The sequence below is a fragment of the Euleptes europaea genome, chromosome 11, assembly GCF_029931775.1.
Source record: "Euleptes europaea isolate rEulEur1 chromosome 11, rEulEur1.hap1, whole genome shotgun sequence".
NCBI lineage: Eukaryota > Metazoa > Chordata > Lepidosauria > Squamata > Sphaerodactylidae > Euleptes > Euleptes europaea.
Genome location: NC_079322.1, coordinates 61,403,591 through 61,417,458, shown reverse-complemented (window position 1 = coordinate 61,417,458; position 13,868 = coordinate 61,403,591). Strand labels below are relative to the sequence as shown.

General features: G+C 42.2%; 1 protein-coding gene across 1 annotated transcript in view; it reads right to left on the bottom strand.

Moving 5' to 3' along the window:
* SVIL (supervillin) overlaps positions 1 to 855 on the bottom strand; it is a 79,626-nt gene extending 78,771 nt beyond the window's left edge. The window contains exon 1 of the mRNA XM_056857232.1: positions 698 to 855. Coding sequence (XP_056713210.1) covers positions 698 to 758 — 61 coding nt within the window. The 5' untranslated portion in view covers positions 759 to 855. The remainder of the gene's footprint in view (positions 1 to 697) is intronic.
* Between the last annotated feature and the right edge of the window lie 13,013 nt (positions 856 to 13,868).

The following is a 13,868-nucleotide window of genomic DNA, read 5'->3' as shown; positions in this document are numbered from 1 at the left end:
CTTGACAGAAAGTGTTAAAAGTCTGAAGAGGAAAAAACAAAGCTATTGCTTAAGTATAATGCATTCAGCATTAAATTACATATATAGCTGTTGAGCAAAGTTTAAAACAGTTGTGTTTCCTGGGCTCTCTCAAGAGGGTTGGCAGCTATTCTGGTTTTTAAGCTAAAAAGCCCACTCAGTACTCTCTCCAAATTGGTATTTGTGCAAAAAAATCACTAGTTGGTTCTTTAAGTAGTCACAGGTTTACAGCGGTATTTGTCAAACTCACCAGAAACGCTGTAGTATTCCTTCACAGATTTCTTAGCAGATGTATTTTTTAAAAACCAGTACAATTACATATTGCTTCCAAGTTCTTGTTCACTATATTACCATCCCCCCACAAAAGCAGGCCCCTACTTAACAGATACATGCTATTAACTAGCCATTAAAAAACTCCAAGAGATATTACAATTAATTGTTACTCAATATACCTTCAAGGCCTTAATTCATCAGTTAGCTAAGCTAATTAGGAGATTCGTCTAATCGGATTTTTTTCCAAGCGTGCCCTTTGAGGAAACAATGACTGATACCAAACTGAACATCGCTTACTGAAGTGGCAAATATTTTTGAGACCGGAGGGAGGGGGCACATCAATACATTGTTTGGATGCAGGTTACAATACATCACAATTTAATTGCTATGCACTCAAAATTCTTACCTTGCTCTTCAGAGTATCTGATATTCCTCAAATAGCTGGCGATCCAAGGATTTCGGAACATGGTTGCACAAAACAAAGGGACCGAGCAAACGAGAAAACTACAAGAGCAGCTAATTCTCAGCCAGCCACAGCCCTAGGCCCGTCTTAGCAATATTGTGTAGAGATTTTTCATCTCACAGGGCTGGAGCTGTCAGGCTATTGCGTCCCAGGGAGTACAGTAAATGCATAGCAATAGGCTGCAAACTGGAACAGCTCAAGACAGTAATCAGATTACAAGCAGAAATTAGGTACATGAATGCTGAAACAGATTGAGCAGTGGCGACTGGGAGATTCATAGTATCACCCCTTCAAAATGTTGGCTAAATCCCATTTTATATTCCAGCCAAAAAAAAAAACACCCCAAAATTCCACACTTACATTTTGCTAGCATAAAAGGAAAACAAAAATTCACTGTAAATGGAAGATCAAATATGATGCCCCTGATCAGAATATACTGCAGTGATAATTTGCCAGAAGGGCTGATGCCGGCCATACTATCGTTATGCTAAACATTTGTTTTGCTACAGGGAAGACCAAAAACAAATACTGAGGCAGCTAAGATTTATGGACAACACAGGAACAAAATGGCTTAGGGTAGACAGATGTGAGACAGGAGGAAGTATGGACTTCAGAACAGACACCAGCCCTCGAGTGTTTTAGTTTAAGTTGGAAGGCATTAAGTGTACACTTGCAAAACTGTGAAGGACGCAATTCATCTGATTGCTGCATTCATTTCCAACTCAATTTCCTAAAGTGCTTTCAAACAATGAGACTTAACTGTTAAGTGGGGTCAGTTGCTTTCATATATATATATATATATTAAGTATGAACTGAAACATGGTACTTCCAATGAAAACAGGATTTCTAGGTGTCTTCATTCAGGGGCCAACCCTTATTCCAGACCCCACACCCCAGTGAAAAGTATTAGGTGGTATGTGATATGAAAGACTTCTGCCTGAGTCCCTGGAGAGCTACTGTCACTCAGAGTAGACAATACTGACCTTGATAATAGCCCAATGATCTTACTCAGTATAAAACAACTTCATGTGGCCATGTGTACAAATCCATGAAAATGGAAGTGATGCCTTCTGGCAACTACCCAAGGGAAAGGACATATTTCCCACTCCTCACAAGCTTATTTTTCTCCCCTCCAGATTCCTCCCCCACCCAGATCCCAATAAACATTTAAAACTTAAATTTAATCCCCTCCTGAGTTCAAAAAGAGGATTGTCGATGAGACACAACTGCAGTGAAATAATAGCATAAACACTCCAGTGGCGTTTCCAGTTTAAACTGCTTTCACGTGTAATTCCCAAAATGTTTTTAAAAAAAATGTTTGGATTCTAGAAGGAACTACACAGTCTGAAAGACTAACTCGGGAGAAAACGTAGCAGCCTTCTGGCCTTCGCTGCCATAGTAAAACAGGTGTCTTCTTCTAGGGGCTAGTGCTTGAGCCTCAGCTCTGTTTGCTCCTGCCCACCAGTGACCCTCTAGGGCACTGGCCCACCAGGAAATTTCCCTGAAAGTTAAATGGCCAACCCGCCCCTATTTATAGCTAGCCTTTCTTGCTGAGACTTATGGCAGATTACAAAACATAACAGCAATGCGATCAGATGGCATAAGACATCCAATGAACAATGCAATGGGAATAGGATTGAAAAAAAATTAGACAATGCAGACCAAAAAACCCCAACTTAACACATGACATGCCATAAACAGTGCCAAAAATGTATTAGGAAAGTAGAAGACAAGGCAGCAAAAGCAAAATCATACATAAAATAGACAGTGCAATATAAATCCTACTTTCTTTGTCAGAGTACCCTCCTGACCCATTCCATTATACTACAGCTCTATTAATGGGCTCATGGGCAATGTCAGAGGAAACCTCCTCACTTAGCAAAATGGAGCCACTGGATCCAACTTCTATCATGCAATCCTATGCGAAGTTACTCCACCCCACTCATGGCTGGCAGGGCACTAGGCTGGACTGCCTTGGAGAGCCACTGTGGTGTAGTGGTTAAGAGTGGTGGACTCTAAACTGGTGAACCGGGTTTGATTCCCTGCTACTCCACATGAAGCCTGCTGGGTGACCTTGGGCTAGTCACAGTTCTCTTCGAGCTCTCTCAGCCTCACCTACCTCACAAGGTGTCTGCTGTGGCGAGAGGAAGGGAAGGAGACTGTAAACTGATTTGATTCTCTTTAAAAAGTAGAGAAATTCGGCATATAAAAATCAACTCTTATTCTTAAAGGAAAGCCAGTTAATACACCAAAGCAATATTTGCCATGCTGCCATGTTATTTTCATTCCCACATTTTTTGCGGACATTTTGCAAGCAATTTAATCAGCCCATCAAACCCGGTTCCTATTCAGGTAGAGAGAGGCTGGATGAGACAAGTCAAAGTAAAGATGATCAGTGGTGAACAGGAAGAAAAAGAGAGAAGGGAGAGCGAAGAGAAGAATATCCCAGGCTCCTAGAGCAGCCATCTGGAAGAAGAATGTGCTGTCGAGTTGCAACTGACTCATGGCAATCCCACCCAGAGGATGTTCCAGGCAAGAGTCAAGCAGAGGTGTTTTGCCATTGCCTTCCTCTGCATAGCAACCTCAGTCTTCCTTGGTAGTCTCCCATCCAAGTACTAAATGTGGCCAACCCTGCTTAGCTTCCAGACTCTGATGAACTCGGTCTAAGCGAGCTATTCCTGTTACTGCCGTCTGGAAGCCTGTATCAAAACTGAGCGGATGTCACATGATTTAGTCTTGCCTACAGACATTAAGAAGCTTCCTTGTTACTAGGGGTGGTGCCCGTTCAGTTCCTTCATTTGAGCACTGACAGGGAGTAGTATAGACTGATTCTTTACCTTCTAAGCCCAGGGTTGAAAACTCACCACAGGTTTAAACAGTAGCCTTTTCTGCATATTCCCTTAAGGTCACACACACAAAAAATGGTTAAGAGGACACAAGTATTTGAATAACTGGGTGAATGAAAAAGAAAGTGGTGAATCAGATGGACTATGCCCCGTCAAGATAGCTTGGTCTACAGCACTACTTTCACCCAAGATAGCTTGGTCTACAGCACTACTTTCACCCATTGATGATAAAACGGCTATACTCAATGACCTAGATAACTGCTCTGTCAGGACCTGGTTAGACTATGCTCCTTATTCACTGTTAGCTCACATCTCTCTGGCAGACAAAGGACCCAGGAGCAGATGAAACGACAAAAAGGGTTAGACTGCCACTCCCACCTAACTGGAAAACATTTGGCATAGTTTTTTAAACCATGATGAGAAAGTGGTAGCAGTGTAGCTCCTTCTTTACTGCCATTGTTCTACATGGTGCTGGTGGCCTTGAGGAACATATGCTGCATCTTTCAAGAAGCCACATCTTTTTACATCCTGTCACTAGTTCATCTGGTTCACCTCAACTCAAATACTGCCAGGTTTACTATGGGGTCAGAGTCTGCGGAGCTGGTTGAACTTTCTGAAGTTCCTTCTGAATATGGGAGGATAAACCCAGAGGCAGGATACAACTGTGGCATTCCCTTCCACTCAAAAATTCCAGGGGTTGGGTTTTCTTTGCTTTGATTTTTAATACTTCATTTTTTTCTAAATTCAACCTGCACAAACCTTTAGAGGATGAGGTAGGCTTCCGAATGCTGGAAAGATGTTCCAGCTAGCATTACATGTATTTTTAAAATTCATACAGCCTTCTTGGATGCAAAAATAAACTCTAGACGCTCTTAACAGCTGTCAAATCCATCCGGGAGGCAACCTTTACAACAGGTAAGAATGGGGGTAGGGCTTACTCTATTCATACAAATCTAGCAGGTCAAGAATTCTCTCCAACAGGTCACTCTGCCTTTGAAAAGGGTTTAGCTAATAGTGTAGGCTTTGTACTGTAGGATGAGTACAGTGAGAGAAGCGGTACCATGGCACAGCAGAAAAAAAAAAGAGTTGGTTTTCATATGCCGACTTTCTCTCCCACTTAAGGAAGAATCAAACCAGCTTACAATCACCTTCCCTTCCCCACAACAGATACCCTGTGAAGTAGCCGGGGCTAAGAGTGTGTGACTAGCCTAAGGTCACCCAGCTGGCTTCATGTGTAGGAGTGAGGAAACCAACCCAGTTCACCAGATTAGAGTCCACTGTTCATGTGGAGGAGTGGGGAATCAAATCCGGTTCTCCAGATCAGAGTCCACTGCTCCAAACCACGGCTCTTTTCCACTACACCATGCTGGCTCTGTGGGCTTCACTGAGAGTAGGTGCAAGAAACCCAGCCAGGTCAACCGTATGTTACTCCTACAAGTAGTGGGCATAAAAAGTCACAAGCCTGATTAAGTGAAAGCAGACCAAGAAAAGTTTCATACATATTCTTTGAACTGGGTCACAACCTCAGCCCAAATGCTATGTGAGGAGCACGGCCATATAAATACAGAGTTTCCCAGCACATCAATCCATGGACTTGAACAGGTGCTCACTGAAATAGCCATGTAGGCTCAATCCCATTCCCAAGAACGGGGGGGGGGGGGGATGCGCACACTTGGGTCACGTTAATGCTATGTCCATGGTGAGCTAGATGTGTGTGACAGAGGGGACACTGAAGCACAGGGGTACCGAAGCACACAGAATACAGTGGCAAACTGGCTTCTAAATGTACAGTATCAAGTCCGAGTTCAACAGAAGACAAGTGATTGCAGACTCCACAAGGTAACACTTTGCTAAAGAATCATACAGAGAAACAAAGGGACCCTTTCCAGAAACGTGCTGACGTGTCCTGGATATAAAACTTTTTCAGAAAGGGCGAGACCTTGAAAAATATTACATGTGTGGCCATTTTACACCTCAGAAGAATCCAGTTTCCAAGACATGAGCCATACTTAGCTCCATGATGCATCAAGACCTTATTGTCTGTGGTAACTTGCCAAGCCCTGTTCTCCACTATTAAAATCTAGGAACTCTATTTCAAAAGCAATCCAAGAAGAGAAAGCATAGCCAACCTGCATATCGTAAATGTACTCAAGTGGTCAGATTAAGCCCACACAAAACTGGCTGACAACTGAAGGGGTTTTTCCACTCCCCGCCTCAAAAAAGGCAACAAGATGTTACTTCAAATAAATTTGCTGCAGCGTACACTGGGGTCAACGGAGCTTGCAACATGTTGAAAACTTTATTAACATGTGAAGACAGCAGTTCATCTGGAACCTCTTCTAGACACTGAAATCAACACAGTTATTCCAAAAGGAGATATCCTTAGCAGACAATACTACTAAAATGTTGCTGGTCTCCATGTTCATTAGTGTTTAACATTATTTTTAAGGTTATGGGTTTCTTAGCCAGATTTTGTATTGTCAAAATGTTTACAGCCATAAGGCACAGAAAGAGCTTGATTTCTATATAACCACACTAACTTTGGGTTTTTAGCATCCTTCGGGCTCCAGGTGTTCCATTACCGCTCCCTTCTTCCCCCTGCCATCATGGATACCTCCACAATCTCAGCTCCCTTCTTCCCCTCCCTTTAATTGTGGCCATAATGGAGTGGCCCCGACCGGGATAGCCCCAGGCTAGCCTGATCTCATTAGATCTCAGAAGCTAAACAGGGTGGGCCCTGGTGAGAATTTGGATGGGAGACCTCCAAGGAATACCAGGGTCATGACACAGAGGCAGGCAATGGCAAATTACCTCCTATTGTCTCCTGCCTTGAAAACCCTACGGGGATGACATAAGTCAGCTGTGACTTGACGACACACACACACATATATACTGGAGTGAGATTTTCCCCTCACTTTTTCATCCCATCAGTCCCAGCGGGTCTAAAAGGATCGCTGCTATAGTCCAGGGTTTCTGGTCCAATTGTGAGGGATACCAATGGACAGCAGAGTGCAATTCTCAGTTTTTCCCCACTGCTACAGGCATTTCTCTCATAGGGAAATGGTAGTTTGACCCAGAGTTTCCCACCAAGGGTAGGCCCTCTCCCTATGGGCCTTAGCAGGTACACAACCCATGCTGGTCCTATAACTGTAGAACAGCAAGTTATACAACATCATACTGGGGATACAGCCATCATGCTAGCACTACCTAAAGGACATTTATGGGTTCCCACCAGTCAAGTTCATAGTCACATACTACTTGCTCCCAATTGTAAAAGCATACTAAAAATTCAGCATGTACAGAAGTCATAAATCACTCACCCCTCTGCACTATGAAGCTGGATCTCAGTGTGAGGAAACACTTTTCTAAGAGCAACAGTCCTGGGCGGTGGGACAAGAGCCATTCCACTTGATCCAGCCAAGACGTAGTATGGAATTAAAGCAAACTGTATTTTGAGCGGCTAACATCGTTACTCCTGTTCTTCCTCTCTCAGTGAACATTTGCAAGTAGCACCCTGTTTTCCTAGTGGATGTTATTTATGCAAGCTTCTAAGCCAGCATAAAGTTTCCTGACTTTAAATCATCCCTCTAGGAGGAACAAGTTTAAGCCATTTCACTTTCCTGCAGTCACGGCTATAGTTATGTAATAATTTAAGACTGCATTGGAAAGTGTTGAAAGTTTGGACGCATCCTTGAATAGCTATCAGTTTGTATTAGACAGCATTAACATTTGGTTACTATTTCGAACAGGTCACAGATGGGGGATCAAAACCAGTATTTGCCCATAGAGAGTGACATGTAGTACACTAAATAAATAACTGCAAATTGTAACTGCCTGATGTGTTTAACACACGTAGCACCTCCTCTATGATTTATAGCTAGATTTGAATCCAGTAGGGCCTTAGAGACCAACCCCTTAGAGACCGAAAATCACGTTGGTCTCTACAGTGCTACCGGACTCGAATCTAGCTATCCTAAACAGAGTTACACCCTTCTAAACTCATGGACTAGAAAAGTATAACTCTGTTTAGGATTGCACTGTTCATCTCCCAAAGTTTCTCTCTACAAATTAAAACTCAATTTGTGTGAAGAAATTTTCAATTGTTTTTAACAGGTAGGAATCAAGCCAAAGTGTGTCCCTTGTTACAGTGAAATCATGAGCCTGGAGAGAATGCAATAAGTAGAACGTCTTAAATTCAGTCTTCAAAACCTGGATCCAGCTACTCCAGGTCATGACATAACATGAAGCAGCCAGCCAAGGTGTTGACGTAACATGATAGCTAGGGATGGAAGGCCTACTCACTTGACCGGAAGATTGTAGTCATACCTGTATGAGTTAACCTGGAGGCATTCAAGAAAATGGATCTGACCTGTGCTATTTTTCAGCCAGAGGCAAAACATGTAAAAGCACCATTATTGGTACCAAACACCCAAAGACTCTTTTAACGTGTCTTATGGTTTTATCTTCTCTCTACTTCCAATGGCTTATAAGTACTAACACATAATCATCTTATGTTTCAAGATGGATTATACCCCAAATGCATTGACATACGGCAAAATTTAATGTAAAACGTCACATGGATCTGTTTCTAGGAAGTTCTCTGCACTCGGGACTAAGTGTGCCATGTTTTTATGACTAGTCTTGATAAAATGTCCTTAGGTACCACTAGCTGAAAAGGGGGCGGGAACAGTAGAACATGAAACCTCAAGCCCTAATTATTTAATAATACCTGCTAAAGAGAGCTGCTGCCTTACATGACAGCTTGATCCTACAGAGGCGTTTTGTGTGCTGGCAGCAATGTACGTGCATGAGGTACACATGAAGGTATACATGCCATATACCAAATCAGACACTTGGTCCATCAAGATCAGTATTGTCTACTCAGACTGGCAACAGCTCACCAGAGTCTCAGGTAGAGGTCTCTCAAATCACCTACCATTTGATCTTTTTTTAGCTGGAGATGTTAGGGATTGGACCTGGGACCTTCAGAATGCCTAGCAGATGTTCTACCACTGAGCCATAGCCCCTGCCCTATAAAAGGTAAAAGTCAGTTTAGAGACTCATTCATCTTCTTTAAAATTCTAGTGTTTTGCGGATGCCACACTGCACCAGTGTAAGGAGCAGATTCCTGGCCCTGTTATCATAGAGCTGTTTCACATACTGATTTATTCCACTCTTCCTTGGCTTTGCACGACACACCTGCAATTTTCTTAGTTGCTGCACCAGCACAACCCTGGAACTTTGACTCTGCTGCCAGGGTCCTCGCCCCTAATCCTCTCTTACTGTTTGTTTTGCATAGCAGCCCAAATGATCAAACCATTAGTTAAGCCACACAAAAGCCTCCTCCCTCTCCTATGTGTGTGTGTGTTAAGTGCCGTCAAGTCGCTTCCGACTCATGGCGACCCTATGAATGAAAGTCCTCCAAAATGTCCTATCTTTGACAGCCTTGCTCAGATCTTGCAAATTGAAGGCTGTGGCTTCCTTTATTGAGTCAATCCATCTCTTGTTGGGTCTTCCTCTTTTCCTGCTGCCCTCAACTTTTCCTATCATGACGGTCTTTTCCAGTGACTCTTGTCGTCTCATGACGTGACCAAAATACGACAGCCTCAGTTTAGTCATTTTAGCTTCTAGGGTCAGTTCAGGCTTGATTTGATCTATAACCCACTGATTTGTTTTTTTGGCAGTCCACGGAATCCGCAACACTTTCCTCCAACACCACATTTCAAAGGAATCTATTTTCTTCCTATCAGCTTTCTTCATTGTCCAGCTTTCACACCCATACATAGTAATAGGGAATACGATGGCATGAATTAATCTAGTCTTGGTGGCCAGAGTCACATCCTTACACTTCAAAATCTTTTCTAGCTCCTTCATGGCTGCCCTTCCCAGTCTCAATCTCCTTCTAATTTCTTGGCTGCAGTCTCCCTTTTGGTTGATGGTGGAGCCAAGGAATAGAAAGTCTTGAACAATTTCAATTTCCTCATTGTCAACCTTAAAGTTGTGTAATTCTCCTGTAGTCATTACTTTTGTTTTCTTGATGTTCAGCTGTAGTCCTGCTTTGGCACTTTCTCTTTTAACTTTCAGCAGTAGTTGTTTCAAATCTTCACTATTTTCTGCCAATAATGTAGTGTCATCAGCATATCTCAAATTATTTATGTTTCTCCCTCCAATTTTCACTCCACCTTCATCTAAATCTAATCCTGCTTTCCTAATTATATGTTCTGCATATAGATTGAAGAGATAGGGAGATAAAATACATCCTTGATTGAAGAGATAGGGAGATAAAATACATCCCTCTCCTATAGTGAAATTATATTTTCAGGCTATAATAATACTAATTCTGTAGTTGACAGAGAAAAAAAATGGAACATGAAAAAAAAAACACCAAATTTTCAGGGCTGGGTTTTTATTACACATCTATACAAAGAGAACCTAGCATTAACAAAAGCAACAATGAAAAAAATGCACTTAAAAGATTGAAAGTAAAAATGCTAGAATTCATTGTGAAACTGCAAAATATAGAACGTGTTCTATATACATACGGGGTGGGGGGCAGCAATATAGTCACCTCCTTTTCTAATTCAAGAGATATTGAGATGGATTTGTTCACTCTTGGTTTACAAAGCCTACAAAATGAAATCCCACATTTAATGAAAATACAAGCAAAGAGCAATTTCAACACAGTTCCCATCTACTGGGCCATATCTCTTGGGGGTTGTCTGTCTCTCTCTCTCAGATGGATGCTCAGTTTGCCATCCAGCAAATTCTGTCCCCAGACACCATTCACAGCTGCTTACCTAATAAGGCAATGTAAAAGTTGACTGGCTGGCTTATAGGTCAGGCAGTGTTTACCTTGCAAGCAACTGACAGGCCTACCTTTTGGCAGACTGTGGGTGCTCAGGCTGTCCCGTCAACAGCTGTAGAACGTTTTATTTCAAGTCACAGAAAAAAATATATCTTCAGATTAACAATGCCCACTGGGGGTGCGGGAAACGAAAGGACGCACTGTGCAATAGTATTGCACAGCAATGCGAACAAATCAGTTAAGATGACTCACGTTTGTAAAAACATCAGACCACTCTCTGTGACGTTACAAAACACGGCACAAGTTTTACCCTGTGCAGAACAGACATGCAAAACCTGACTTTCCTAAGGTTATTTTTTAAACCTGTTCAAAATATCTTCCATTTTAATCAGCGCTAATCAAGCTTGCACATTGAGTTTTCTACTTGCTTAGAAATGGGTCAGATAGGTGCCTCGATATAGTCTATAAATGGAACAGACTTGCCAGTTATATACGCTTATTTCAAAGTGAGTTGAAAGCCGAATTTGATGGATACCCTGTCCAAGAATTCCTTGATCAACCAGTGAAACCTTTTACACTGCTTATAGAATCATAGAGTTGGAAGGGACCACCAGGGTCATCAAGTCCAACCTCCTGCACAATGCAGGAAATTCACAACTACCTCCCCCCAACACCTAGCGACCAGAAGATGGCCAAGATGCCCTCCCTCTCATCATCTGCCTAAGGTCACAGAATCAGCATTGCTGACAGATGGCCAACTAACCTCTTCTTAAAAACCTCCAGGGAAAGAGCGCTTACCACCTCCCGAGGAAGCCTGTTCCACTGAGGAACCTCTCTAACTGTTAGAAAATTCTCCCTAATGTCTAGACGGAAACTCTTTTGATTTAATTTCAACTCGTTGGTTCTGGTCCGAACTTCTTGGGCAATAGAAAACAACTCGGCACCAATATGACAGCCTCCTCAATATGACAGCCCCTCAAGTACTTGAACATGGTTATCATATCCCCTCTCAGTCTTCTCCTCTTCAGGCTAAACATACCCAGCTCCTTCAACCTTTCCTCATAGGACTTGGTCTCCAGACCCCTCACCATCTTTGTTGCCCTCCTCTGAACACGTTCCAGCTTGTCTACATCTTTTTCAAATTGTGGAGCCCAAAACTGAACACAGTAGTCTAGTTGAGGTCTAACCAGAGCAAAGTAAAGCGATACCATCACTTCACATGATCTGGACACTATACTTCTGTTGATGCAGCCCAAGACTGCATTTGCCTTTTTAGCTACCGCATCACACTGCTGACTCATGTTCAGTGTTTGGTCTACTAAGACCCCAAGATCCTTTTCACACACACTACTGCTCACACAAGTCTCCCCCATCCTATAATTATGCAAATAATAATCTTATGATTATTTGCTTCCCCAGCTGTTTTTCAAAGCAGTTTACCATTATGAACCAGTAACATACAAAGCATTTTAAAACCAGTGAGGGGTTTCAGCAATTGGTGAAATTCACAAAGTAAGGTTATTAGCAGTTTCTCACCGAAAATGGCCAGCGAAGCCTGGTTCACCAGAAGCACGGGCAGTGAAACCTGGGCCCTCTGCCTCCCTCACCAGGGCAGGTACATCTTTCAGGCAATCACATATGGCGAGAGAGGCTGTGGCTCAGTGGTAGAGGGTGTCTTCTTTGCCACAATGAATTGAAATTGTCCTGGTGTATTTCAGACATTAATGTGGCACTGCTGACTAGCGGATCAGTTCAAAATAGTTCAGGTATGTTTTTAGAGGAGGGGCTGTGGCTCAGTGGTAGAGCATCTGCTTTGCATGTGAAAGGTCCCAGGTTCAATCCCCGGCCTCTCCAATTAAAGGGACTAGGCAAGGAGTGATGTGAAAGACCTCTGCCTGAGACCCTGGAGAGCCGCTGCCGGTCTGAGTAGACAATACTGACTTGGATGGACCAAGGGTCTGATTCAGTATAAGGCATCTTCATGTGTTGATGTGATAAATATTTGAAAGAGCTACTAAAATAATTGTGTTTCATCCAGTACATGAGATGCACAGCCCTGCCTACTGGGTAGTGGGGGGGGGGGGTCAACTATGTGCCCTTTCAGAGCATCCCAGGTCTGACTTCACTTGTTCCATGCCAATGGCACAACAGCCAGCTACCATTCCAGCTTCTATCATCAGCTCATCCAAAACCCAGTTTGCTCCTGAAGTAATTTTAAATTTGCCGTCATCCTCTAGATTACTAATGGTGCATCTATGCAAGATCAGCAGCGAGGACACGCAGTATATTTAGGATGGAGGAATGGGAAAAACAATTCACACTCCTTCGCCAGTCTGGCAACTGGAGAAACTACCATATTGAATAGGTCAATTCCAATTGCGTGGGAATCTAGAGAAGGAACATGCCCACACCTCTACTATAGTTACTCCTTTACTTGACTGACCCCTACCCTTCAATATATGGGGGAAATCACAATTTTCCAGAACTTTGATTTACTTCTGCCTGCTCTCTCTTCCTTTTGGGATCAAGAGAGCCTTCTTCCAGCTTTTGCTGCTATGCTTCAATTTCCAAGCAGCCACTTTTTTTTTAAGGGAACGGATAGCATGAAACACAATGGAGCTGCCTGTCAATCACGATTACTTGTCCCAACCATTAGCATATCCATCCTTAGACTGGGCCATGATGAAAACCACAGTACTACTGAGTCACTATTGACTCAGTGCAAAGGTAAAGATCAGCCAGGGTTATGGTTATTGGAGCCACTCACACCTGCAGCTGGTCTCTCTCTCTCTATATCTGTATCTATAGATATAGATATACAGATATATACACATACACAACATAAAACACTCATACAACATAAACCATACACTCCTCATACATAATCAATGCTCCATACCTGTGACAAGATCCTCATCAAATACCAAATACAGCGTAACTAATTCATTCTTTTCTAAGACAGATTTTTTATTCTTAACAGCTAAATAAATCTTTAATAATAAAACAAAAATCTAAACATTTATACTCAAACCTATCTCTATGCATTACGAGACTAAATATTATAATATATTAATATGGTAATATCATTTACTGAACCTCTCACCCAAAATAACTAAACTGTAAATACCACGGCTTGTTTATTGTAATTAAGTCTAGTAATATATACCTATATCTATGTATAACTGCTAGTACAGTCAACATAGTAACTTATAATATCTGAAAAATGTAATTTTTTAACTAAGAAGGGAGTTACTTATTATTTTGTATCTGTAACAATTTCCATCTACATACTCTTTACACATAATTTTAATACATAGTCATTGTACAGTTTCCAGTTCTTTTGAAATTCTTCCATCGGTCTTCTATTCACAATAGCTGAAGCTGGTCTTGAACCTGATCGTTCCTCACCCAGCCCATTACCATTTCCGGACGCTCATTCGGAATATTCAGTATCTCTGAGGTC